We start from the raw sequence: 25734 nt of genomic DNA on the forward strand, positions 1-25734 counted from the left end.
CCTTTCTCTAACGGGCGTCTCCCTTTTATAGAACATGGAGGGCGCGTACACAGGTGTTGGACCCCGACAGGTGGGTCCAACAAGGATGTATACTATATTAAATAGACGCTAATGGAGCTACAGTGATGGAGAATCTCTTGCAGGATACACTTCATCGTCCTGTAGACTCTCTGGCCGAGGGGGGTCTTCTCCTGTCCCATCGGCGAGGCACCCGTTGAGGTAGTGTAGCTTGCGGCGTAGTCTGTCGAGGCTACCGTGTAGACGTCATAATGGACTAAGCCGATCCGTCGTGTCCAACTGGCATAGTAGAATGACATACGCGGCGTGGGCGACACCAGCGACTGCACTGTACGCCTTGGTAACATGCGACCAACAGTGCAACCTGGCAAAAACCGCCTTGGGCTTTGATGTGGCAGAGCGCACTTCCGCCCACTGCTTTAAATGCAGTAGGTAGGCGGGTCTTCTAGTGCGTGCCCCTTGCGAACTCGTGGCGGCTCCGGACCCCCCCTGGCGGTATGTTAGACCCAGGCGCGAGGGAGATCCGGACGGGTGCGGGGAGGTCCCGAACCCCAACGGGGGATCCGAGATCTCGGTGGCCGGCTTGGAGCTTCCCTTTCTTAGGGACACGTGGCGTCTCCGGACCCTTCCCAAGCGAGGAGCGGGTCCGGGGCCGTTTGTCGGGAGAGTAGGGCTCCGGACCACAGGGGTCCGGCTGCTCGGCCGTCAGGGCGTAGTTAAGGATAACCACGAGACTCTTGCCTAGACACAGCAAGAGGGGGTATCCCAGTCCTGGGGTACCGACAGTATACTAAATAAATGTTTCTATAACATATTTTAGCCTAAATGAATCCTCCAACCCTCTTTTGTACTACTTTTACATTGTATTTTATATTTTTATATACACGCTTTTTTTTGTTTAACTTCAAATCCCCGCAAACTATAATAAATGAACGAATTTTTGAGAAAATTTGACGCCATTAGATTCGTCGCACCTTGAAATATTTTTAAGAATTTTTTATTTTTTTTGAATTTAAATTTGAATTTTGAATTTGGGCCGGTTTGATACCGGCCCAAAACCAGAACCGGGCCGGATCGGTTTGACCGGTTACCGGTCAAACCGGACCGGTTCCCACCGGTTTGGTGAACGCTGGATGGATGTGGCGCGTTCCCTGCTTCTAATGACGACTACGACTTTTTTTTAGCTTTCCGCTTTAATTTGTGTCTGGTGGTGGTTCTGAGCTTAACTGTTGAATGGTTTATCCATTCCCTGCGCTGTAAACGTTTGACGGTCTTGGCTTGTCAGTTAAGGCAAGGGGCTGATCCCCTTAAACTCTAAAAAAAATTAGAAAAAAAAGGACTACAGAAACTTAGATTTTGATTATTGGTTCATCGTAGGGGTCGCATTATCAGATTATGCATAGCTCCGCTGAATTCAGTATTTCACTATTCCAAATTCTAATATGTAATGTAACAAGCAACTTGTATGAAGAACTTCATAGTATATATGTATACTATCTATCATCAACTTCATTATGAATATAGGTATGGATAGGATAATTTGACGTCAATATTTACATAGTATATACACCTTTACAGATTCGCATGCTCTGTTTTTTGAAGATCAACATAATTTTTTTTTTTTAAAAGATAGCAGGAGCACTGCTCTGTTATATAAGGAGTCAACATAATTTCACATGCAAACGAGGACGAAAATAAATACACTCAGACAGCCGATACTTAATTAAGTTGTCCGCAGGGCCGGCTCTGACTTTTTGGGGGCCCGGCCGCCTGGTGTGGACCAAAAGATGGGGCCCCATTTATCATAAAAATACAAGATAATATTAAAAAAATTATTGTCGTTAACGAGCTAGGCTACTAGCATAGCAATTTTTGAAGGTCTTAAATTTTTGGAGGCCCGGTGCGATCACCCTGTCGGCACTGGCTCAGGGCGGGCCTTGGCTGTCCGCTCTTAGCAGCCAACAGGATACCATACTTTCATATTTCTTTTGTATTTACTTTTACAATTTTGTATTTAAATAATATTATTTCTAAAAAAAATCCAAGCTTCAGTCTCCCGCTGAAAGTAGACACTAACAGTGTTCCAGGACACCTGAAACTTTAACAAGTGATTATTCGCCATGTTTGATTTCTTTTCGCGAAAAGAGAATTTTATATGCATGGAGTACTAAATATAGTCTATTTGTAAAATTTTTTCAGAAATAGGTATAACTTTTCGCGACGAATCTAATGACAGTAGTTAATTCATAATTTGCTATAGTTGTGCTACAGTATCTTTCTCTAATCATACGGTCAAAGGTCTCATTATATTGGTCTCGCGAATTTATCAGAGGTCCTGCAGGTGATTTTATAATTAAACTTTATTTAATACTCTAAATTAGTGGTCAAATCTGCAAAAAGTTTTTACGAAATTTTTTTTACCCCCAAACCAAATATGGCCAATGTATTCTTCAACACACAATAAATACATACATATATATATACATATATATATTTATTTATTTTCGGATTTGAGTTCAAATAATGTTCACATGTGGGACTCCCGCCATCTTGCTTTCTATTGCATGTTGAATTGTTGATCATGTGTGCCGTTCGACTATGTTAGCGTGAGTTAAATATATTCAGACTCCGCCACCAATATACATCGCGCGGGTTGCAAATTAATGATCCATCGCCAAAAAGAATCGAGGCGCACTAACGGCCAGGCAGGCCGGCATGCAGCAGCGGCCCACGTCCCACATGGCGGCGCGCGCACCAGCGTAGCTGGGCCAGGCACGCAGAGCACATGTGCGGCACAGCGCACAGAGGTGCAGCGCAGCACGCAGAGGTGCAGTGCACCACGGCTCTCTCTTGAAGATTCCTGTAAGTTAAACTTTTCATTTTTTATTATTTTTCTTTCATATTTTTGTTTAATTAACTTGTTAACTATGAATTGATGTAAGTTGTAGAGCATAGGTGTGTAGAGTTCTTTTATAATTTATTTTTATATATTAACTTGTTTAATACGTGTATATATGCTTATTAGGATATTTCTAACTATAGATATATTTTTCTACGTATCTGGGTATAACTAATTTGTTCATAATGCTAAATTATTTATTCTCCTTGCAGATTAAATTGTTTGGTGATGTTGATTCATTTGTTCGGAATATTTATTTTCCAGTAGTTATCCTATACAATCAAATATTCGCATGTTTACTACTTTTGTTCGTTGTATATTATTATGTGTTCGTGATGTTTATTTTTTTTGTAAGAATAATTATTTGTTCCTGGTCGCAAAATATTTGTTCGCATTTTTTTAAAATTAATTATTTAGTGTTAGTAAAATGTTTTTAAAAATATTGAGCAAACATAGGCAAGTGTGGTCTTGTTTTGACGATCTTATCACAAGAAAGATAATGGTGCAATTTAAATTCAATTTGGATGCCTAGTTTTATAACTATATTTTTTCTAATTTTGAATTTGCATGCACATGGGTGATGTCAGCATTTTGTCTATATGTGCATGCATGACAAGTTTTCTTTTTCTATTTAAATCCAGCGTTTTTCCTTGAGGTGATGGTTTTCTCAATCGTCAGCTAAGGCTGTCTGCAGCGGCTACGCCATCCCGTCCGCCATCTCTCTTTCCGGACGGGATAGCGGAAAAATCCGCCGCAGCGGCGTCCGCTAAGCGGGACGCTATTATTGCGCGCCGCCTCCCGCGCGCCAAATACAGGGGAGAAAACGAACGTCCGCTACCTGCCTCCCGCCGCCGTCTGCCCCAACTACCCCGTCCTCGCGCCCGTGCTAGGAACCGAAGAGGCGAGGCCCCTGCTCCTCCGCTGCTCCGCTTCACCGCGGCCGCCGGCGAGGGAGGGGTAGGGAGGCCCGGGGGAGGGGGGTGGCCGGCCCGGAGCTGCGGGCGGCGACGAGGAGCCGCAGCGGCCTCGTGTGGCGGGGAGAGGGGCTGGCGGAGGAGGGGCACCACCACCGCATGCAGGCCGCCGCGCCGCGTTCCAGCCGCGCGGCGAGGGAGGAGGGCTGAGGGACTCCGCCACCGTGGACCCGCGCGGCGAGAGAGGACGTCCGCCGGCGCCGTGCCCCTGCTCCCCGCCGCACCCGCCGGTCCCGTACCTCCGCGCGCCCCGGCGAGGCGAGGAGAGGCAAACGAGGCGATGGCGCGGCGCAGGGGGTGCAGGGCGGTGGTGCGGCGCTGGGCGGGGGGCGGTGGTGCCGCGCAAGGGCGACGCGGCGAGGTGAGCCGGCCGCGGCGTCCCAAGGCGAGCCGGCGGGCGGAGGTCGAGGCAGGCCGAGCTCGAGCACCGACGAAGGAGGAGGCGGCCGGCGCCGCGCCTGCTGCCAGCCGGCCCTGCTCGCCACACCGCCGCGGGACGGCGCGAGCGGAGTGAGCAGGGGCACGGCGCCGGCGAGCTCGAGCAGGGCCGGGCGCCACGACGCACGCCATGGACGCCGCCAGGAGGAAGGGGTGAGCGCCGGCTCGCGCGCGCTTGCCGGGGAATCGACGCCATCGACATGCCGCCGCCGCCGCTTGCGAGGGCGCACGCCGGAGCGAGTCCAGCGCCGGCGACTCCAGCTCGGCCAGGGCCTCCACCACCGCGCAGCCCTCCCCCGCACACCGGCACCCGCCGCGCGCACCCGCGGGGATTGAGGAGAAGGTCGAGCCCGCAGGGCCGCCGCCGCCTCTGCCTCCGAGCCCCGTCGTGCGCAGCTCCGCGAGCAGGGCCAGGGAGCAGGGGCCGACTGCTCGCCGCCGCCGCCGCTCGGCCACCCCGCCGCTCGAATCGAGGGAGGAGAGGGGCGCCGGCCCACGCGCGAGCAGGGCCAAGGAGCATGGGTCACCTACTCGCCACCGCCGCCGCGGCCAGGGACCTCGCCGAGCGGGAGGCGCTGCTCCGCGTCATGGAGGCCGTCTCGTCGGACCGCGACTGGAGCGAGGCTGCCGGCACCGACCCCTGCAGCTTCCCGTGGCCGCGAGGCCCTTCTCCGCCTCCGGTCCGCGGCCGCTCCGGGAGCCCAGCGCCGCTCCGCGGCTGCCCCGCCTCGCCGTCGCTGCCGCTGCTCCGCGGGGAGGGGCGCCGCCGGATGGAGCAGAGGAGTGGGGGAGAGAGAGAATGGGGAGGGGAGTGTTAAAAAAATTTGAAAAAAATCTGACGTGTGGGTCCATCTGCTGAAACTGAATGTAAAGTGAAAAATCTCGATAAACAGGCAAAAATATTTTTTTTAGGTGATGAATTTAGAGTATGACGAGTGCAGATACACCAACTGCGCCCTTCAGACTCGATGCTCGCATGTACTACAACTACTACCTAGTAGCTGTATCTGATTCTGGCATGCCAAAATTCAGAGACGCTGCCCGGGGCTCAGTCAGCGTGAGATGCTTAAGGCAAGAACAATCAAATTCATTCCAAAATACACAGCAAAAAAGGATTCAATTTAACTAATTCAATTTACATCACAGTATTGACAACACTATAGCAGGCATCACAAGTAATTTTACATGCCCACGAGGACGAAAAGAAATATCAAGTCACGCACACGGCATGCATCCTCCGTCTCTTGGCCAAAGGTGATGCCAATTCCTTTGGCAGCTCGAGCACGCCGGTCTTGGCGAACCATGGATGACTCAGCACGGCGGCTGCCGTGAGGCGCTTCTCCGGGTTGCACGTGAGGAGGCCGCTGAGGACCTCGAATCCTTCCCTGGACAGCTTCGTCTCCGGGAAGAGCTCGCGCAGGTGGCTGTCCCGCTGCATGTCCAGCTCCGGCATCATCACGGTGGCGAACGTCGTGGACGAGAACACTGGCCACGTGCTGTCGTCAGGCACGCCGAGCACGTCGAAGATGGCGCAGAGCTGGCCTTGGTCGTAGAATCCCTGGAACAGAGGCCTCCCGTTGTTGACGAGCTCCGCCATGACGCAGCCGAGGGACCAGATGTCGACGCGCTCGTCGTAGTCGGGCTTCTCCAGCAGCATCTGCGGCGCCATGTACCAGAGCGTGCCGGCCGCCTCGTACGGCGGCGGCTCGTCGGTGGACATGGCGAGCCCGAAGTCGGAGAGCTTGACGACGCTGCGGCCGTCGCCGACGAGTATGTTATGGGGTTTGATGTCGCGGTGCACGATGCGGGCGCCGTGCATCTTCTCGGCGCCCGTGAGCAGCTGCCACATGGCGGCGCGCACCGTGGCCTCGGGCAGCGGCGGGCTCCCGGCGCCGCGCTGGCGGAGGAGGTCGTGGAGGCTGGGGCCCACGCACTCCATGACGAGGCGGAGGTCCAAGGTGGCCGGGGCGCGGACGACGCCGTGGAAGCCGACGACGAACGGGTTGGCGCCGCCGCCTGACGCCTCCTCGAGGAAGCGCGCCTCCCGCAGCAGCGCCGCGTGCCCGCCGCGGGCCTCGCTGCCGACGCGCTTGATGGCGACGATCTCGCCCGTGGCGCGGTGGCGCGCCTTGACGACCGCGCCGAAGGCCCCCTCGCCGAGGCGGCTCATCTCCTCGTACGGCTCCGCGCTGCCGACGGCGATGCGCCTCCTCTTGAGGCCGCCGGCCGGTCTCGCCGCGGCAGCGGGCTCTACGCAGGCGGCCATCGCGAGCGGAAGAAGGCGGGACGGCGGATTGCCTGCCCTAGGCAGGCCAGGTAGGGGATGGCTGCTCCTGCGCGTGGCGGGCTGGGGAGAGGCGGCCGACGTCGGGCGGCGGCGATGCGAGGAAAGCGCGCGAGTCGAGTACTCGAGTGGAGTATTTATTATGGGAGTGAGTCCGACTGCGAGTTGAAATCAATCCGACATCAACATAAAACCGATCCCGGAGCAGCCGGATGCGATCGGCGGGTGTTCGAGCCTGAAGGAAAGGTTTGCGTTGGTTGATGTTGTGCGTGCCCGTAACGCATCTGTCTCGGCGCGCGTGGTCTGCGAAACCAGCAGTGGCACACGGCCGAACAAACTGAAGATTCAGTTTGCAGATTTGGAAAACCTTTCACATTCAGTCTGCAGATCGTTCTTCCTCTCGGCCTCAGTGATCAATGACTCCCGGGCTGAGTGCATTTCCTGAACACCTTCGCAATATAATATCTGAAAGACTGAAACTCTGAACTGTAAGCTCGTCATGGTTTCTCTGAATATTATGGGGCCGATTGGACAATGCGCTTCTGCAGCAGACACTGAAAATTGCTACAGAACTTGAAGTTCACCAGCACTGGCAGGAAGTGATTACCAATTGACCGGAACCAAAAATCCATATTCACCAAGCCGAGATCAGGCTATATCATAGTTCAGAGATGAATTAATATGATAGGCTCACCAAGAACATCCAGCAAACATAGCTTAGAACTTGTTCGTTAGCCGCTCCAAAAATAAAATCGATTTTCTAGTTTTCATTTAGATTTTAGCCCAAGTATTGTTCCACTGCATGGTTCTTTTTCACAGGACTTGTGAAATCGTCCTATTACCGTTGTGTAGGAATTCTGCAGGGACATTCTCTCTATCAGGGTGCCAGCTTGGGACCCGAAAGCAATTTTCACTACACATGACGTGAAGCTGCAGAACCTGAATTTTTAATGCAGATTTCAAGTATTATTGTTTTTTTGAAATTCAGATTTCAAGTATTGATGCAGAACATGTAGTGACCTGCCATCCAGATTCATGTATTCCAGGCAATAACATTTGCATTTAAATGCTGTTTAAAAATGTCAGATTTTTCAATTCTTTTACACTTCAACTGGATGGTATCTACTCTCCAGCTTCTCCTTGGGTGAAGGAAGGCACGCCTTGTTCTCCAGCTTCTCTAGCTACTTGGAAGTTCCTTTCAATTATGCATCAGGCTACGAGGGAGACCTAAGCCAATGTTCAGCATAATCAGAAACATCTAGCTAGGCGTCTCAGGGCACAGCGTGAGATGCTTACAGCAAGACCCGTTAAATTCATTCCAAAACACCAGAAAAGGATTCAGTTCAAATAATGCAATTTACATCACAGTATTGTGTACTGACAACACTACAGCAGCCATCACAAAGATCCGTTCTGAAGAACATACTACTTACTAACTTCACATGCATAGTGAAACGATCGAAAAAAATCTAAGTCGCGCACACAGCATGCCGCCTGGGTCTCTTGGGCAACGGCGACACTGCTTCTTCTTTCTTCGGCACCTCCTGTGATTGGATCTTGGAGAACCACGGATGCCTGAGTGCGGCGGCTGCCGTGAGCCGCTTGTCGGGGTTGCACGTGAGGAGGCCACTGAGGAGGTCGAATCCTTCCTCGGACAGCTTCGACTCGGGAAACACGCAGCGCAGGACGCTGCCCTTGCACCGCCGGCGCTGCTTCTCCAGCTCCGGCATCCCGGCGGCGAACGCCGTGGCCGAGAACCACGGCCACGTCGCGTCATCCGGCACGCCGAGCACGCCGAAGATCTCGCAGAGCTGGTCTTCGTAGTCGATGCCCTGGAACAGAGCATCCCCGCCGATGAGCTCCGCCATGACACAGCCGAGGGACCAGACGTCGACGAGCGCGTCGTAGTCGGGCTTCCCCAGAAGCATCTCGGGCGCCATGTACCACATGGTGCCGGCCGCCTTGTACGGCGGCGGCTCGGCCATGCACACGGCGAGCCCGAGGTCGCAGAACCTGACGATCTGGTCGCCGCCGACGAGGATGTTCGCGGGCTTGATGTCCCGGTGGATGATGTGGCCGCCGTGCATCCGCTTGGCGCCCGTCAGCAGCTGCCACATGGCGGCGCGCACCGTGTCCTCGGGCAGCGGGTGCCGCTGGCCGAGCAGGGCGTCGTGGAGGCTCTGGCCGGCGCAGTCCATGACGAGGCAGAGCTCCGCGGTGGCCGGGTCGCGGGCGAGGCCGTGGAAGCCGACGACGAACGGGTTCCCGGCGCACGCCTCGAGGAAGCACGCCTCCTGCAGCAGCGCCGCGTGGCCGCCGCCGCCGCCGGGCTCGCGGAGGTACTTCATGGCGACGGCCCGGCCCGTGCCGCGGTGGCGCGCCATGACGACGGCGCCGAAGGCCCCTTCGCCGAGGCAGCAGGCCCCCTCGTAGTCGTCGGTGGTGCCCATGGCGACGACGCGCGTCCTCTTGCGGGCCTGCCGCGCGGCGGCGTGGCGGGGAGCGGCCGCCTCCACGGCGCAGGCGGCCATGGCGAGCTGAGGGGGAGGCGGAGGCGGCGGGATGATCGCGAAGGGGGGGGGGGGGGGGGGGGGGGGGGGAGGAGGGCTTTGCGGGATGCCGGTGGCGGTGCGAGTAATGCCGAGTGGAGTCGGCACCGGCACCTATATGTGTACGGTGAAGTGAGTCGGAGTCCGACTTGGAGTAGAAACCCGACGCCGGCAAGAATCGCCGCCGCATGAGCAAGATCTGTCTCTCCCTTGTCGATCTCGGACCGCATCCGGATGCCAGCCGGAGACGCGGTCGCGTACGTGCCAGGCTACACAGCTTCGGCCGATTTGGCTTGCCCGCAACGCATCTGTGTTTCGCGTTGTCGCCTGACGAATCCTGTCACTGCGGGTGGGCCACAAGAGCGAGATTTCGTGACCGCCTATGGAACATAGAAAGCAGTGGCACGTTCAGAATTTCAGATTGTGAGGAGGCAGATCAGCACAAGTATCTCCAATAGGACATGCCAGGCTAGCAGGGAGAACGAACCCCGTTTCGATCTTCAGACTAAACTTTAGTTACCATTGCATTAAACGAGAATCTTTTATCATTTAAGAGTACTAAATAAAATCTATTTATAAAACTTTTTCATAGACGGGTGATAATTCATGAGATAGATTTGTTGAGCCTAATTAATCTATAATTTTGCTACAGTGACCCTTCGCTAATCATAAATTAATATTGGGTCACACATGTGTGAAACGTGCGCAGTATCCATTCTGAAAAGCGCCAAGGAAGCGTGCCGGCTCTTTTTGAGTGCTGGATGTATGCAACAGTATTCGCACAATGTCAGTAAGTGTAGAATGCGTTTGTCGCCCTCCTGGACGTCCAAAACACTTGCAACACGCATCACATGCTGCAGCTTGCAATTTTTTTTTCTCGAACAAATGCAGCTTCCATTGATCAGCATACATTTTGAGAAGAAAAAGCTTGAGAAAAATGTTTGCAGACCCACAGAAAATTAGCCAGCTTGAATCTTAGGGCATGCAATGAAGAAATAGAAACATCAATTGCAGATTTCCACTAATAAATGCAGTAATGGATGAGAAATCTGAGTGAGACGTGATAACGTTCTCGACCCTAACTATAGGGCCGCCGGGCTCTGATATAGCTTTCATTACCTTGACAGCTGACACCACCTTTCACACTTTTATATAAAGCATAATCCTAATCTCCAAGGCATTGAAAGATTAGGATAAGTAGGGGCTGCTCTGCAGTCATCTATAATTGCCAGAAAGCATAAAGCAACTGTTTTTTTTTTTGGAAGCAACTGTCTTTTATGGTAACTCTTGAAGCAGATGTCCCAAGCACTACAATCACAAAGTTACCAATTTGAAATGCCACGAAATCAACTCAGTTTGCTGATTTCTCTGTTCAATCTTTTGCAGCTTTCATCGTTTTGTTAAACCCTGCTGTGTTGTACAAATGGCTCAGCGTTTTAACATTCTAACAATGTTGATATGCCTACAAATCATTCTTTATTCAGCACTCTTGGCACTTTGATAAATGGATCATCAAAGCTTGGAACGGCCTTGACTATGGCATCTCTGCAATGATAAAAAAAACAAAAAGACACTCAGCCTTCTGCTGCAAAGCATGACAAGGCTTCCATCCAAGGAAAATCATGGAAGAGTCGTTGCCTTCTAACTTTTCAAAAAAAAAAAATCGTTGCCTTCTCACCTGTTAACAAATGTTTCAGGCTTATCTTCCCTCAAAGAACTACCAGCAGCTGTGCCTGTGTATGAGATAGCGGAACATGAGAAAGGGTATCACACTGCTGCAAACATACAGAACAGAACTGGACAGACCCAGTGCTGGAAGCTCCCACGCAAGGTGGGGTCTGGGGAAGGATTATATGAGGCAAGCCTTACCGCTGCAATAATTTGCAGAGGGGCTGCGTCGAAAAACATACAGAACGGAACTAAGGCAATAAAACTAATGAAGGAATCAATAACAAAACTAACAGGCAACAAACATAACCATGGAATAAATACACCTGTTTTTTTTCTCGGAATTTAGATAGTAGCAGAATATCTTGCTCAGTTACACATTATATCTCAGACCTGATTGTTAAGTAAATAATTAACCAATTAAATTATGCCCTTTTCCTGTGGTTTTTCCATTTCACATACGATGTGAACAGTGGTATTACAGAACATAGCATCCACAAGATAAGATCCAAAAACATATGTACACAGCAACTATTAGTAGTGAATAATGTATTTATTTACTAAGTGGCAACTATTGTGTAATGAACAATTTTTTTTTTCTAAGTGACCACTGTGGTGCATTTATTCTAATATATCTATACTAAACATGGATAACATGTTGTGAAACAGACTATTGCAGAAAACAGCACCAAAGAAAAGAGCAAAGAGAATGGCGAGTGCAAGCTAAATCCTAGAAGCCTACCGTGTAGACAACTAAATGGGATTGCACCACCTACTTACCAAATCACATTCTAATGAGAAGTGAAGCCCTAATATCGTATTCATTGAAATGGGGCAAGCTGTCCATATTCTATCAACACAAGATACACTACTAAGCAATAATCAATTACCAAAATGTCAACAAGACGCATACCAGCTCTAAGTGAAGGCTCAATGGACTCAAGATCAACTGCCTGAAGCTGCCCAAACCTGTAAAAGGAAAAACAATGAGCACCCAGTTCCAAATAACCAGTCAAGTTTGATTTTCTCACAGAAAATATAAACAGACATCAAAATCGAATACCACCAATGTTGAGCTTGATTTTCTCAAACAAACATAAAAGGCCTGGACACCCTTGTCATAAACACAAAACAGTAACAAGAACCTTCCATTTTGTGATCAAGAACAACTCAATGGCACAGAACCACAATACGAGCCTAACGTATCAACTATATTTTAAGGGCATTGTCCTCCCACTACACCACAACAGAAAGAATCATTATCTCGCACATTTTTTAGCCCTACAAATTTCCAATCTGATCAAGTCATATCCACAGGTGGCTATGTTGGAAATGCTAACTAAACTTACAAAACAGCAAATCAATGACAGCACAATGCATCAGGTGTACTTTATCTCTTCCAGACCATTACCAATTTCATAAACTAATCATGGTACAATGTTTGTTTCCCGGTGTTCTTCCACAGCATACTGCATACTGGCTCTTCAGATGTTCGCTATTCCTTGTTTAATCGCCAGGGATGACTTGTACTATAACATTTCATAGGACCGTACCGTTCATCATCAAAAGGTATCATCACTAACTTAGGCGATGAGAACAACTGTGGTAGTCTGAACAGTGAGAGTGAGGGTCTACTGGTGCCTAATCTACACTGCCTGCCTGAATTCCAACTCCAACTTGAAAGCACTGAAACCGACGCTTGATAATTCACACACAGACAGGAGATAAATGCATTGAGAAAAGAATTACCAATCGACGACCTGCCGAATCTTAGGCTCGAACTCCTGGGCCTGGCGAGCGGTCACGGAGAACACAAGCAAGCAATAGGCGTCAGTCTCTTTCATGGAGAGCCACAGATGCTCCACATAGAGACGAACAAAACACAGCAGCAGGCTGACTGACCTCCTGCGGGGAGAGCGAGATGCGCGCGGCGTTGGCGAGGCGGGGCAGGTCCGGCGGCTCCAGCGACCCCGCCCCCGCCGCCGCAGCAGCAGGCGCCGTTACATGGGTGGCGGAGGAGAGGGGCCGCAGCCAGTGGGACCTAGCCGAAGGGAGCCTCGGCAGCGGCTGCGCCGCGAGGCGGAGCCTGGGGATGGTGGAGGCAGCAGCGGCGGAGAGCATGGCCGTCGTCGCTCGGCTGCTCGCCCCCTGTCCGGCTGAAGAGATTGGGTTTGGGTCGTCGACAGGGGAGGAAGAGCGGCGGCGACGACGAGTTGGCCATCTTCCCGGCCCGGCCCAAGCAATGCAGGCAGGGCCGAGAGCCCAGCCTGGCCCGTCAGTTTGGGCTTTCTCTGGTCACCTTCTTCTCACTTTCTTCAGCGCCCGTTGATTGGGCCAGCCCACTCTCTTTCTTATACGGGCTCGATTTACTGGGCCAACTATCGTGCTGCTAATGATTTGGGTGGAAACTGGGTTGAGCAGTTTGGATTTTGCTTGAGTCCCTGTTTAGTTTGGTGGCAAATGATTAAATGATTGCTCTAGCTATTTGGTTCGGTTTTGGTTTGAGAAAGAAAAAAGTTTGGTTTGGTTCGGTTGTTGCTGCGTTGAAATCGTTAAAATCTACAGTGGAGGATGCTTCTAACCTGGAAGCAGGTGGTCTTGCCGATGAACATCCACTCGACGACAGACAGCGTCGCTCCTAATCATGGCATCCTTGCTTGAGAAGCTGGCTGCCATGCACAAACCACTAACGTTTTGGTTTTAAATTGTAGAATGGTTGGTTTGGTATGGTTGTGATATGCCATAGTGTGGTCTAGTGCGGTTTCATTTGAAGTGTCTAAGGAAAATAGTTTGGTGTGAGTTTAGTTTGGATTACATCCCATTAGCAGCTTAAACTATCGTAGTGAGAAGATGGGGTTTTAGGACTCTCTTTTTTTTCCTCTCAAAAAAAGGAGTCTTTTTTTTGTTAGAATTCGGCCGACTATCCCGGTGAGAGATGACTGACGTTATCAGATTTTTTTTCCTTTTGAGATTCTTTTTGAGTGCGTCAGGTTGGTGGTAACTTTTATCTCGATTCAGTGCTGCCCTATGACCTAGCAGTAGTATAAAGTGTTTTCTGCCGGGGCCAACTCTACACCTACACTACACTAAGGCTATGTTTAGATAAGAAAATTTTTGGGTGTAAAATACTGTAGCATTTTTATTTGTATTTGGTAATTATTATTCCGTCATGGGTTAATTAGGCCCGAAAAATTCGTCACGCAAATTATAGACAAATTATATAATTAATTATTTTATTTAGCTACATTTAATACTTCATACATACATTGAAATATTTGATGTGATGGAAAATCTTGTAAAATTTTGAAATTTTGAAGGCAACTAAACAAGGCCTAACTGGTTCCGTGGCCTAATGAACGGCGTGCAAAACGTTTCAATTTTTTTTTTTGACTCCACTAGAGGATCGGCCGCTGCGTGAATCTGGTCGAAAAATGAGGCTGGGAGACCAACCTGTACCGGCACAAACGCTAGACAGTGGGGAATAATAATCTTGCAAAGCCCTGGCGCGCCAAAAGCACCGCCTGCCGGCCGTCCATCCTTCCTCCTCGCCGCTGCTGCTAATCATTGACGGCGTTGAAAATGTTAGCTAATGACCCCCCATTGACGGCCATCAGCAGAATCTCCGCAGCGGCAGACAGGCGGGCCCACGGCGCCCCTAGCCCGTCCAGAGTGCCCCCTCTGCTGGTGGCCGCCGCCGTGAAAGCCTTGCCTACGCTGCACGGCTATACACCTGGCGGCCTTGGCCCTCACGCCTAGGGTTAAAAAACCCGACCGGAATCTGTCCGGAAACCGCGGTTACTAGTCAAATTGATCCGGACCGATTTTGGTTCTGGCCGATTTCAAATCGGCCCAAATTTAAAATTCAAATTTGAATTTAAAAAATGAAAAAAATTCTAAAAATACTTTAAGTTGCGACGAATCTAATGGTGTTAATTTTTTTCAAATATTCGTTCATTTAGTTTACTTTACGAACATTTGGAGTTAAATAAAAAAAACGGGCATACAAAAGTATACAAATATAATATAAAACATGTTATACATTGTATTAATGTAAAAATAGTACAAAAGAGAGTTGGAGGGTTCATTTAGACTAAAAAGAAAAAATTTGCGGACATTTGAATTTAAACCAAAAAAGAAAAAATTTCAATTTGGCCGATTACCAATCAAACTGACCGATTACCCAGTTTGAGTGCCAAACTGGCCGGCTAACCGGTCCAAACCGTTTCAACGGCCCAATTTGAATTTGAATTTGACTTCGACCGGTTTTAACCGATTACCGGACAAACCGGACCGGTAAACCGGAACTGTGCCCGGTGGTTTGGCCGGCCGGTAAAAAAAAAAACCCTTGCTCCCGCCTCGCCTCATGCAGGAATGAGGAATCCAGGAGGAAAAGGCCTAGTCCAACACTATCCGGGCCGTCCCTTACAGGCGGGACCCCACCCAGGGGGGAACCGCGGAAATCCCGCGCGCGCGCTCCCCCCGCGGCGGCCCCGTTTTAATGCTCCGCCCGCGGCTGCGGAGGCGGCCGCCAGACCAACGCCAACCAGGGCGTGTTTCCCGTTCCCTTCAGTTGGCATTTGGCCAGCAAGCAAGCGCGCCGCCCGACCAGAGCGCCGACACGTGGCCGCCGCCGTTCCGTTTCTCCTCCTCCGCGCGTCGGCGATCCTGTTTTCCCGCCCCGCCGCGCGCCGGCGGCCCATGCAGGTAATTTCGCTTGGCCTGACCCCCGCGCGCCGTCGCCCGCCCGATCCCTCTCTCTCTCTCTCTCTCTCTCTCTCTCTCTCTCTCTCTCTCTCTCTCTGCGGTGGACAGGCGGTGGCTGCCCAGCTCCGTCCGCTTCTTTCCTTCTTGCTTGCTTCCGCGCGCGCCATTTGGCCGGCGCGCTGCTGCGCTCGCCGCGATCTTGGACGCGCGCGGCGCGGTTCCACGACCTCGCCGTTGCTCGGCGGCGCAGCGATGGGGATTCGAGGACGGTCCATGCGAGTTGGAGCTCCGGCGAATACGAATACGATCCCTTTCCGTGGCTCCGTGCAGGCGGTTGGCCGTGCGAGCTTGGAGCTTCAAACCTTTCTTTCTCTTCTGCCTCTCCGATTCGATTCTCCGGGGGAATAGATAGGTACCCTCGGGTTGGTCCACGTCATGTCTTTTGTTGTAGATCGCCTCTCTGCTTTCACGTTTGTCTGCCAGCTGTTCTCCTCCCCTCCGATCGTATTGTGTCACCTTTTCCTTTTTTTTCTCTCAGATAAACCAACTCATTGCAGCTCCAGCCGTAATCAATGTGTTTTGTTCTTTTTTGGGGCTTGTCAGTTGATGTGCATTCATGGTTTGTGGTCTCAAACAGAGTTTATTGCTATATCCAGTTAACATTTTTTAAATAGTATATAGGAGTATTTGTTTCGTCCTGTCCTTATCCAAGAATCTTCTCGCGCCGATGATCAAGTTTGGTATGGATTGCTATCAATATGTTTTTTTTCCGGAATCAGGCAAGTGTCAGCATGGTTTTTCTGTGGGGTTTAAAGCTAAACCGCCACTGAGAAAAAAAGTCAAATGATATATACAGTATTACAGACTTACTCCAGTTACCTTGAATATTGATTTCCTGTGCAAGGTTGCCGACATTCTTGCGCAACATGGCTCTGTCATTGTTTTTAATATGGTTTATTGGGTTGATAAGATCAAGTCTTCTCCTTTTTAGCTCAAAGTCAGCAGTCGCATCATCCTGCACAATTATAATATTGATCCATTTGCTGGAGTAGCTATTAGGTTCTCCTTTTTGAAAATGCCGAATGTTGAATTCAAGTATATGATCGCATACACTGTAAGATGGTATGGAAGATATTCGTAGACAATTCAGACGTAGATGTCCATTGAGCCATTGATTTTCCTTTTAAGCTCAGCAAAAGATCAACAGTTACATCAATATGCAGCTATGCTCTAGCAGGCTGCAATAGTTACCATTTTGCATTTTCTATCAAATTTCCTTGGACCAGAATTTGACATGTTTATGGTCTGTAAAAGTATAAGATATAAAACTGTAGCTAACGAGTTTCGCTTAGCCTTTCCTCACCGCGTGCTACCATTTTATTTCTCTTGTTTAGTCATCACAACTTGAATATAGTTACATGCATTGTTTGGCAAACGTCTGTTACCGGCCAGTTAATCACATGTTGCTGATGTTCAAAAGATTTCATCTCCTGTGAACATCCCTTGATCAACTCTAGACATAACAGTTCGATAAAAAATGCTTATTATATGGTATAATTTAGTGTCTACCAGTTTAGTTTACTCATATAATTTCAAATGAAGTGCCTGATCCCCTCAAGATATCATATTTTTCTGTAGACGGGATGAAGTTTGGTGCAATATATGAAGAGTACCTCCGCTTGGAGCAGGACAAGTACCTAGGACAATGCTCCCGTGTAGAATACAAACGCCTCAAGAAGGTACTGAAGAAATGTCGAGTTGGTCGCTCATTGCAAGCAGATGGAGCAAATGGTGATGAGAAGCACCAGGGGAGCGATGAATATTCAGGCATTTGCGAATGCAACTCATGCACATGTATGTCCTTAACTTTTAGTCCCACAAGGCAGACCATGCATAATTCTTTCATCTTCTGTTTTATGAAATTATAATACGAAGATACAATATTTAGCAATCATCCTTTTTCCTTTGGCTGTTAGTTTGTTGCTCTCAATCATTATGTGATTTTATTTAAAGCTCAGAAACTTTTGAGGAAATAGTCATACTTTTATGACAAAAGGGGACTAACTGATTTAAAACAAAACGAAATATGGCAATAGTCATTTTTCTATTCCATGAAAAATTGAAAACATAAGTTTTATTTCTCTTTGCACAACTGAGTTCCATGCTTTGGAAATGTTATTAGTCTTAGATCAGCAGCACCTGATATCTGTTTGACCTAACTGTGATGTAATTCTTATTCTCCCTGAAATAAAAATTGTGATGTAATTCTTTATCAATTGATTTGATTTAATTTCATATCTGCAGGCATGAAACTACACAGCCTGACTTATACAATTTATTTTCTTTGAAGTCATTAAGTTTACTGTTTACACTTTGCTATCCTTTTTCAATTTTGTTCTGCTTATCTTATAACTTACACTACTGTGATTCTAACTTCTAGTATTTTTCTTGTTCAGTGTGTGATGAGATGTTCTTTACAGAACTCAACAAGGAGGCATCGGAAATAGCAGGCTGTTTCAAATCTAGAGTACAACGTCTCCTCCAACTTCATGTTCCTTCAGGAATACAACGCTATATATGGCGTTTTAGACAGTGTTTCATAGATGATCAACAAATAATGGTTCAAGAAGGAAGAATGCTTCTCAACTATGTGACCATGAATGCTATTGCTATTCGCAAAATTCTCAAGAAATATGACAAGGTAAGTATGGATCTCCCAATTGTCAGCAGACGTGTTCAAGGTTTCTGTGTGTATTTATACGGTCAATCCTGCAGATACATGGTTCTGTAAGTGGCAGAGATTTCAAGAGCAAGATGCAAACTGAGCACATCGAACTGTTGCAATCACCTTGGCTAATAGAGCTTGGTGCTTTCCATCTCAACTGTGACGATTCAGATACTGATGAACTTGGAGCTGGAGGGTTCTTCAAGAATGGATTCTTTAAGAATTTTTCCTGCAACCTGACTGGAGCACAGCCATTGCTAACAATGACCATATCTGAAACTCTGAAGTATGAGTACAGCCTAACTTGTCCAATTTGCTTGGTGAGATATTCTTTCTCTGTTTCCTCTGTCTCAAAAATATCTTAGAACTAAAATAGTGGGTTTTTTTGTAAATTAAAAGAGTGGCTTTTGTTGGACCCACGCACAGAAATAGCTGGATCTAACTGTTTCATTTTTGCATTAGCACAATTATTTGTGGTTTTGCTTACACAAAGTAGATAATCACTCCACGTATTAGGTTTTGCTTATACAAAGATTGTATTAGCTAAAAAAAAGATAGTGTCTTCAATGTTTCATTGAATTATTGTTGTAGTAAATACAAAGTAGGTTTGCAGATGAACTTGCATTCATTTGAAAGGAGGCGGTCTTGAAGACGCTAGTAGGAAAGTATGCAGAGGAAACTTCAGACGTTATCTCTGCATGGTTTGTTCAAATAAACCATCCATGTTGCTGATGTTTCTCACTTACAATGTGTGCAGGACACTTTGTTCAACCCTTATGCACTTAGCTGTGGGCATTTGTTCTGCAAAGCCTGTGCATGTGGTGCTGCTTCTGTCTACATTTTCCAGGGTGTCAAGTCTGCACCACTAGATGCCAAGTGCCCTGTATGCCGAGTGGTATGTGAGCAATCCTTCTAGCTGCCAGACATTATTCTTGTTATCTTGTTGGCGTGAAACTTATCTTCCATTTGCGATATTTATTTGGTCACCTTTGCTACGCCGCCCATAAATTACCTTGCCATTCATGCTACATCATAAACAATGAATTGTCCCATAAATAATGAAAGTTTTATTCCATTCACTGCTTCAACTTCCATGGTGATAATTTGGATTGGGTGACCTTCAGGTTGGTGTGTTTGGCCGTGCAGTGCATATGACTGAACTGGAATTGCTTCTCAAAAGAAGGTATCGAAATTTGACCCGCACCTCTTGCGAGAGAATGAACTGTGGAAATGATATCATTTCTCCTAGATATAACTTGCATCTCTTGTGAAATCAGGGACAAAGATTACTGGAGGCAGAGACTGCGCGAAGAGCGAATTGCAATGGTGAAGCAATCCAAAGAATACTGGGACTCGCAGGCCATGCTATCAATGGGGATATGAAGTCAATATTCTTACCCATTCAACTGCTGTAACACTAATGTCTGTCAATAATCAGTAATCACCAAGATGGTCATCAAAGCTCAAGCATGGTTGCTAGCAAGCATCAGCCAAGGAAGTTAACTGCGCTAATATAACAGATATTTGGCATAGCTGGGCCCTGATCCATTCCATTCTGTTGTTCTCCAGCTGGTTCTTCAGATTTGGAAAAACCGACCAGATTTAACCAATTCCTTTTTTCCTCCCTACTAGTTTAGGATGATGTAAGATGTCGCATTTACTGATGGTGTACCCTATTGTATTTACCTAGTTATTGATTCTTGGTGTGTTATTTACCTGTAAAATTAAAGGCGAATGCTGGAATGTGATGCATTTAGACATGTAGAACTAACTCCATTTTCCCTTGCCCTATCCTTTGACTATTTATGAAGTACAGAACAGACTAGCATTTAGCAAGTATAAAACAGCCCTTTGACGTGGGATGTATTCGCTCATGCCATCCAAGTGCAGATGCAGATAGGTAGCATGCTAGCTTTCTTACCTGTACCTCTGTACTGATATTCACATGCTGTTTCATTATGTTTGTTTATAACTTTATATCGCCCCCTCAACCTTTCGAGGGCACGACAGGAATTTCACAAAAACTTCAACAAACAGAAAGGTCAGTTCAGTTCAGTTCAGTTCAGTTCACTGTAATAACAACAGATGCGCGTATACTCGACGAATTCAGATAGGTTGTTTCGGATATTTCAGTTGCGAACACCAGCTACCTTGCAAGCTGCGTACCTGTATCTGTATCGGTTTACACCTGCCATTTCAGTTATGAATGTTTCTAAGGGGCAGTCATTCAGACTAGGAACTTTTACACAAATCCAATTAACAGATCTCTCAGTCCATGCCAATAGCAACAAATATGTGCATGCAACCATAAACACACTTAGTATGTGCAGCAAGAACATTTTTCGCACAAGTTGGGACACAAATGTAAGCTAAAGTTCATCAGTGACAAAGAAGCGATCTCATCAATCTGGAAGCAAGCAACGCAACTAACCAACCACCACGGTGTATTTCAAGCGCACTATACAATCATTAAGCTTTTGCTGGTGACAAAGAAGCAAAAGCGTTTGTTTCGTGACCTGAAAATTGCAAGATCAACGCATATCCATCCTCATCACCCAAGACGGAAAAAAAATCACCCAATAAAAGAATCAAAACAATACAAGCTCCACCTGCCCTTCACTAAAAATGCAATCTGATGCCAAATTCCCAACCGACAGCTATTTATTTACATTGAACAGCCGCTGATGCACCTTTCAGCAGAATGGCAGATTTTACTTTGTTCTCGTGAGGGTTTTCTGGATCCGCGGGCACTTATCCAAGAGTAGGAGCAAGCCAACATTGTTACTTGATAAGCCAAAAGTATACCTATCAACCAAGTAGGAGGGCAGTCAATATCATCATGCTTTACAAATAAAACAAGCATACATATTATGAACTGTATTCCCGTTGAAGTCTCCTACCTGCTTTGTGGTAGCTTCTTTTTCTTGCCCAATAAAGTAAGGACCCACTGCAAAAAATGAAAAGAAATACTTAAGTTTGCAAATAGACTACTTAGGTGTTGTTTGGCTCCGGGACTTTTTTCAAAAGTCCCTATCACATCAAAAGGAATCTTACTATTTTATAGTATTAAATAAAATCTGTTTATAAATGTTTTTTGACAGCTGAGTGCTTTTTCGCGAGACGAATCTAATGAGCCTAATTAATCGATGATTGGCTACAGTGATGCTACAGTAACCATTCGCTAATCATAGATTAAGATACCTCATTAGATTCGTCTCGCAGTTTAGCCCCAGAGTTCTGCAGTTAGTTTTATAATTAACATTTATTTAATACTTCTAAATACTAAAAAGTTCCAGGGACTTAAAAAAAGTCCCTGGAACCAAACAACACCTTAGTTATCCTTTTGAACAGTAAAATCAGAGCAAGCATAAGGGAATGTCGGAATGATCACATCTACGTAGATTATAGATGTACAAAATAGCAATAAAATTAAGAACGTGGAACAGTACTACTTACAAGTAGCCAGTTTTTTTAGTATAATTCGGACTTTGCTGCCACTAGATTTGTTGGAGATTCATGTGTTAATTTATTGGATGGCAGTCACTTGGTTACATGTGACATGCTTAAGAAAACATAAGTAGCCCTTAAATATACCCCTTAGATATAGAAAGCAATCACAACAGGCCAACAGGGGTACCTACAGTCATGAGTAATACAACCATACATGGAAAGAACACTAAGGTACCCCGTACCCCCAGTACCCAACACACATGCACACTCTAAATTTCTCTTGCATTTTGGCATCCCAAAACATGAAGTGTTAGATATTTTTCTAACAGATGTTCAAGAGTGAACAGAATGGGGTCAATTACTTAAAGCCGAAAATCTGAATGTGTTATTATTTGGATAATCCCTAGACAAAAATTATGCTGCTACAATTTTCAATCACGCAAGCCCTGGTCAACAGGAGCTGCAGAAAGATATTCAAATTTATTTCTTGCTTGACCCAGTAATAGATGAACATCTACAGATGATCCACATTAAATATAGCACAAAACCACCCAAGCTTCAATTTCATGAGTTTTCTACAATTCAAATTTAACAAATAATGGTTCCCTCCTATTTGAACTCTTAGTGTCTCAAAACTTGGAAAACAGTTGCATGTAGCTAATCAGACCAAGCACACTTAATTAGTTACTAAAACAGAAACATTACCATCTTTATGGCTGACTATCACAATCATTAAGAACTAGGAAAGACTTATTACAGAGCATAAAAGATCCACTATATACTGCAACAGCTGCATTCTACAACAATCTTTTTTGATAATATACGCTTCATAGATATTACATAGCTGAAACCCTACTTGATCAAATGGATGAATCTACAAAAGATCAATAGACCCAATCAGCACAAAACAACCATAATTAAGATGTCAAACTATACCCTACATATAATCTACTTGATGAAGATACGTGGTACGGTTTGTCCTATCAGCAGTAAAGCGCATCATAAGGAGTGGCTTCGAGCCGTTTATTATCTGACAACATCCAGTAGACAAACAGAACAGGTAACCATGGCCATGAGCCCCACAAACATCCATAGGAACTAGGAAGAACGACAATGAACAACACCCAACCCACACACCCGCCAACCACAACACAACAAATTTCTCTTGTGCTGAATACCTTGTAACAGATGTTCAAAAGCGAGCAGAAATTCTATGGGCTTATTTAACAAAAACATCAAGATGCAAATTATGTGCAGCAATTATTTCAACAAAGTAAACCAGTCAGGCAGATAATCCAAATTTATCTCTTGATTGACCTACTAAAGAATGAATGAGCGAAGATGTTCCGCATCTCATATAGCACAACACTGCTACAACTTCAAGTCCATAAGTTTCCTACCACTTAAATTTAAGAGGTGAAAACCATATACAGGACATAATGGTTCTCTCCTATATTTGTTCCTATTAATAGAAACTAGGAAAACAGTTGCAAATGGACAAATCATGATGTACATAGTTAATTTGTTACTAAAACAGAAATGTTACTATATTTAGGGCCAGCTAGCAAAATCATTTAGATTTAAATGTTGGTCAGACCATTAGACAGAACCACTATATGCTGCATTGCAGCAGCAGCAGCAACAACATTAAACATAGTCAGATCTGATTTAATTCGCTTGAACCTCTTCTAGAAAATGCACATTGGTATTACATAGTGGCACCCTACTGGATGAAATTAACGAATCTAAAAATAATATGTTCACCAAATCAGCACAAAACCACCATAACTTAGATCTTACTCCCTCCATTTCATTATTTTTGTCCATGGCACACCATGCATACTAGCTACTAACCCAGAAAGTACGAGTCCCATGAAAAAAATCAATGTAAAATGACCATTCATACTGCTATTAAATAATATGATAGCCACCTCTTCTCAAGCATTTAATTAGGTGTGCATTGTGAAACGTATTCTCCTGACGCTGTGGACAAACATAGTGAAACGGAGGGAATAGTAGGCTATATACTATGTCTATGTGCAATCTAATTGATAAGACAAGGTCCTCCAGCAAAAGGCTGCTACATTTGTATGCAATTCACCACCATTCTACCAGTATCCCATCAACAGAAACAGGTATCGTACCTTAAATAAAGCAACCATGGAGAATGTCTTGACGAGTGTCGCCTTCTTATCCTCCGTGAACCTCCTTTCTACTATCCCCACCTTGCATTTTCCAGGCGACTGGTGTACACCTCGCCCCACACCAGCTCCTGATCCAGCTGGAGCTCCATCCTTGGCAAGCTGCTGTGCGATCTCACGGAGAAGCACAAGCTGCGCCTTCTCAGTGCGCATAGCCACAAGGGCCTGCCTCATTGATTCCCGGTCAGCCTCCAGTGCTTCCAGCCTCATATAAAGCTTCTTAATGTCTGGTTCCACCACCTCATCCTGGTAATTCTCCGGGACTCTGGCTATAGGCGCAGACACACCTTGATGTACCTTGTCAATCGTGTACACCCTATCGCTGCCGCTTGCACTGCCAACACCATCAGTCTCACTCGTTTCCTCCCCACCACCAAATCCAGCAGTTGGAGAGTCCGGCAGCTCCTCATCCTCATTGTAGAGTTGGCTCCTTTCTTCCACAGCATCTTCAGGTAACATCTCGTTAGCATAAAAACCACCCTGCTCTAGCCCAGCCAACTCCGGCAAGGCATCATCTGTGTAAAGCTGGGTGCCTTCCTCCTCCTCCAGGACCGATTCAACCAGGTGAGTTTCCTGATCGTGCTCAAGGCGGCAGATCCGGCGCTCCAGATCAAGGGCAACGGCGCCCTCTCCCCCCTGCCCGTCCTCGTAGTAGTACACCCCGTCGTGGCAGCGGAGCTCGGGGTAATAGCCCCCGTAGCCGTCCTCGCCCTCGAGCAGTAGGAGGTCCTCTTCCTCCTCCTCGGCGTTCTGGGCGACGAGTTCCTCGCCCTCCGGTAGCGGGATGCCCAGGTGGAGGAACTGGAGGCGGTACTCGCGGAGCCTGGCGCGCAGCCTCACCAGCCGGCGCGCGCGCTGGGCCAGGAGCGCGCGGAGCTGGTCAATCTCGGCGGCGTCGAGCGCCATCTTCTCGTCGGCGAAGCGTCGGAACTGGCGGAGCTCCATCTGGACCTCGGCCTTCTCGCGCTGCAGGCGGAGCATCATGGCCATGGTCTCGCTGGCGGCGCTGGCCGCGGCGAGTCGCTCCTCCTCGACCTCGGCCCGCAGCGCCGACGCCGTGGACTGCGCGGCCGCCACCGCCTCCCGCAACGCCGCGCACTCCTCCGCCGCGTCGACCCGCGCCGCCGCGGACTCCCCCTCGCCGCCCTCGCCCCCGCCCTCCCCCTTCTCCGCGCCCAGCTTCCGCTTCACGGACCGCCGCCACGGCACGGCCGGCGCGGCGGGGGAGGAGCAGCACGGGCAGCGCCCCCCGGCGGCCGGCGACGGCGGGTCGGGGTCCTGGTCGTGGTCGTCGTCCATGGCGGCGGCCGGTGGCGACGGGGAGCCAAGGGTTCGGGGGGTCAATCAGAGCGCGGCGCGGCGGAGACGGCGAGCTTTGTTTGGATTTGGGGGGAGGGAGTTGGAAGGAATTGGTGCGCCGGGGCGAGTTGGGGGGTGGTGATTTGTTGGGCGGTTCGTCCACCTCTTTTCCCCTTCACAAGGTGAGGCCCCACCAGCTGCAAAGTGGGGTCGAGAGGAGACAACAAAGCGTGCGGCTCCCGGCTCCATAGGCGGATTAGATATTTCGCTCTCATAATTTTGCTCACTTTTATCCATTGCTGTACCAGAATTTTTTTTCTCGATTCTAAGAGATCGAAGTACTGAGCTTAACCTAAGATTTGGCAAAAAATATTATAATTATTGAGCTAAAAATTACGAGATTTTTAAAAAAAAATCTAAGTTGAGTTGTTGCTACTTCTAGTTCTGTGGACGGATGGATGATGTGCGTGACTGTTATTTTTTCCCTCTACACGCGGTGGTGTTCTTGAGATTTTTTTGGAATTC

The 25734-nt window shown here is 47.8% G+C and overlaps 5 protein-coding genes across 6 annotated transcripts; 1 reads left to right on the forward strand and 4 right to left on the reverse strand.

Annotated features, from left to right (window-relative positions):
• Nucleotides 1-5539: 5539 nt before the first annotated feature.
• On the reverse strand, nt 5540-6595 carry LOC120647728 (putative cyclin-dependent kinase F-2). The gene has a single exon (XM_039924585.1). The coding sequence runs from the start codon at nt 6593-6595 to the stop codon at nt 5540-5542; it is 1056 nt and encodes a 351-aa protein (XP_039780519.1).
• Nucleotides 6596-7925: 1330 nt separating this feature from the next.
• On the reverse strand, nt 7926-9179 carry LOC120650218 (putative cyclin-dependent kinase F-2). Its single transcript, XM_039927256.1, has one exon. The coding sequence runs from the start codon at nt 9142-9144 to the stop codon at nt 8083-8085; it is 1062 nt and encodes a 353-aa protein (XP_039783190.1). The 5' UTR covers nt 9145-9179; the 3' UTR covers nt 7926-8082.
• A 1208-nt stretch (nt 9180-10387) lies between these two features.
• LOC120650219 (glutamyl-tRNA(Gln) amidotransferase subunit C, chloroplastic/mitochondrial-like) lies at nt 10388-13023 on the reverse strand. Its single transcript, XM_039927257.1, has 5 exons — nt 12733-13023; nt 12580-12620; nt 11744-11799; nt 10841-10895; nt 10388-10707 (listed from the first exon to the last, which is right to left on the reverse strand). Exons 1-5 carry the CDS (start codon nt 12949-12951, stop codon nt 10632-10634), a joined length of 447 nt encoding a protein of 148 aa, XP_039783191.1. The 5' UTR covers nt 12952-13023; the 3' UTR covers nt 10388-10631.
• A 2310-nt stretch (nt 13024-15333) lies between these two features.
• LOC120650220 (probable E3 ubiquitin-protein ligase BAH1-like 1) lies at nt 15334-20035 on the forward strand. Of its 2 annotated transcripts, XM_039927259.1 has the most exons (7): nt 15334-15534; nt 17173-17388; nt 17991-18235; nt 18310-18579; nt 19017-19154; nt 19384-19442; nt 19537-19642. In XM_039927259.1, the coding sequence occupies exons 2-7, from the start codon at nt 17178-17180 to the stop codon at nt 19640-19642; spliced, it is 1029 nt and encodes a 342-aa protein (XP_039783193.1). In that variant the 5' UTR covers nt 15334-15534; nt 17173-17177. The 2 variants fall into 2 exon arrangements, with proteins under 2 accessions (XP_039783193.1, XP_039783192.1); XM_039927258.1 differs by lacking the exon at nt 15334-15534 and having other exon boundaries at nt 17178-17388; nt 19537-20035.
• Nucleotides 20036-20584: 549 nt separating this feature from the next.
• LOC120650221 (myosin-binding protein 7-like) lies at nt 20585-25353 on the reverse strand. Its single transcript, XM_039927260.1, has 3 exons — nt 23854-25353; nt 21160-21206; nt 20585-21064 (listed from the first exon to the last, which is right to left on the reverse strand). Exons 1-3 carry the CDS (start codon nt 25207-25209, stop codon nt 20971-20973), a joined length of 1497 nt encoding a protein of 498 aa, XP_039783194.1. The 5' UTR covers nt 25210-25353; the 3' UTR covers nt 20585-20970.
• Between the last annotated feature and the right edge of the window lie 381 nt (nt 25354-25734).

This window comes from Panicum virgatum, chromosome 9K, assembly GCF_016808335.1.
Source record: "Panicum virgatum strain AP13 chromosome 9K, P.virgatum_v5, whole genome shotgun sequence".
Taxonomy (NCBI): Eukaryota; Viridiplantae; Streptophyta; class Magnoliopsida; order Poales; family Poaceae; genus Panicum; species Panicum virgatum.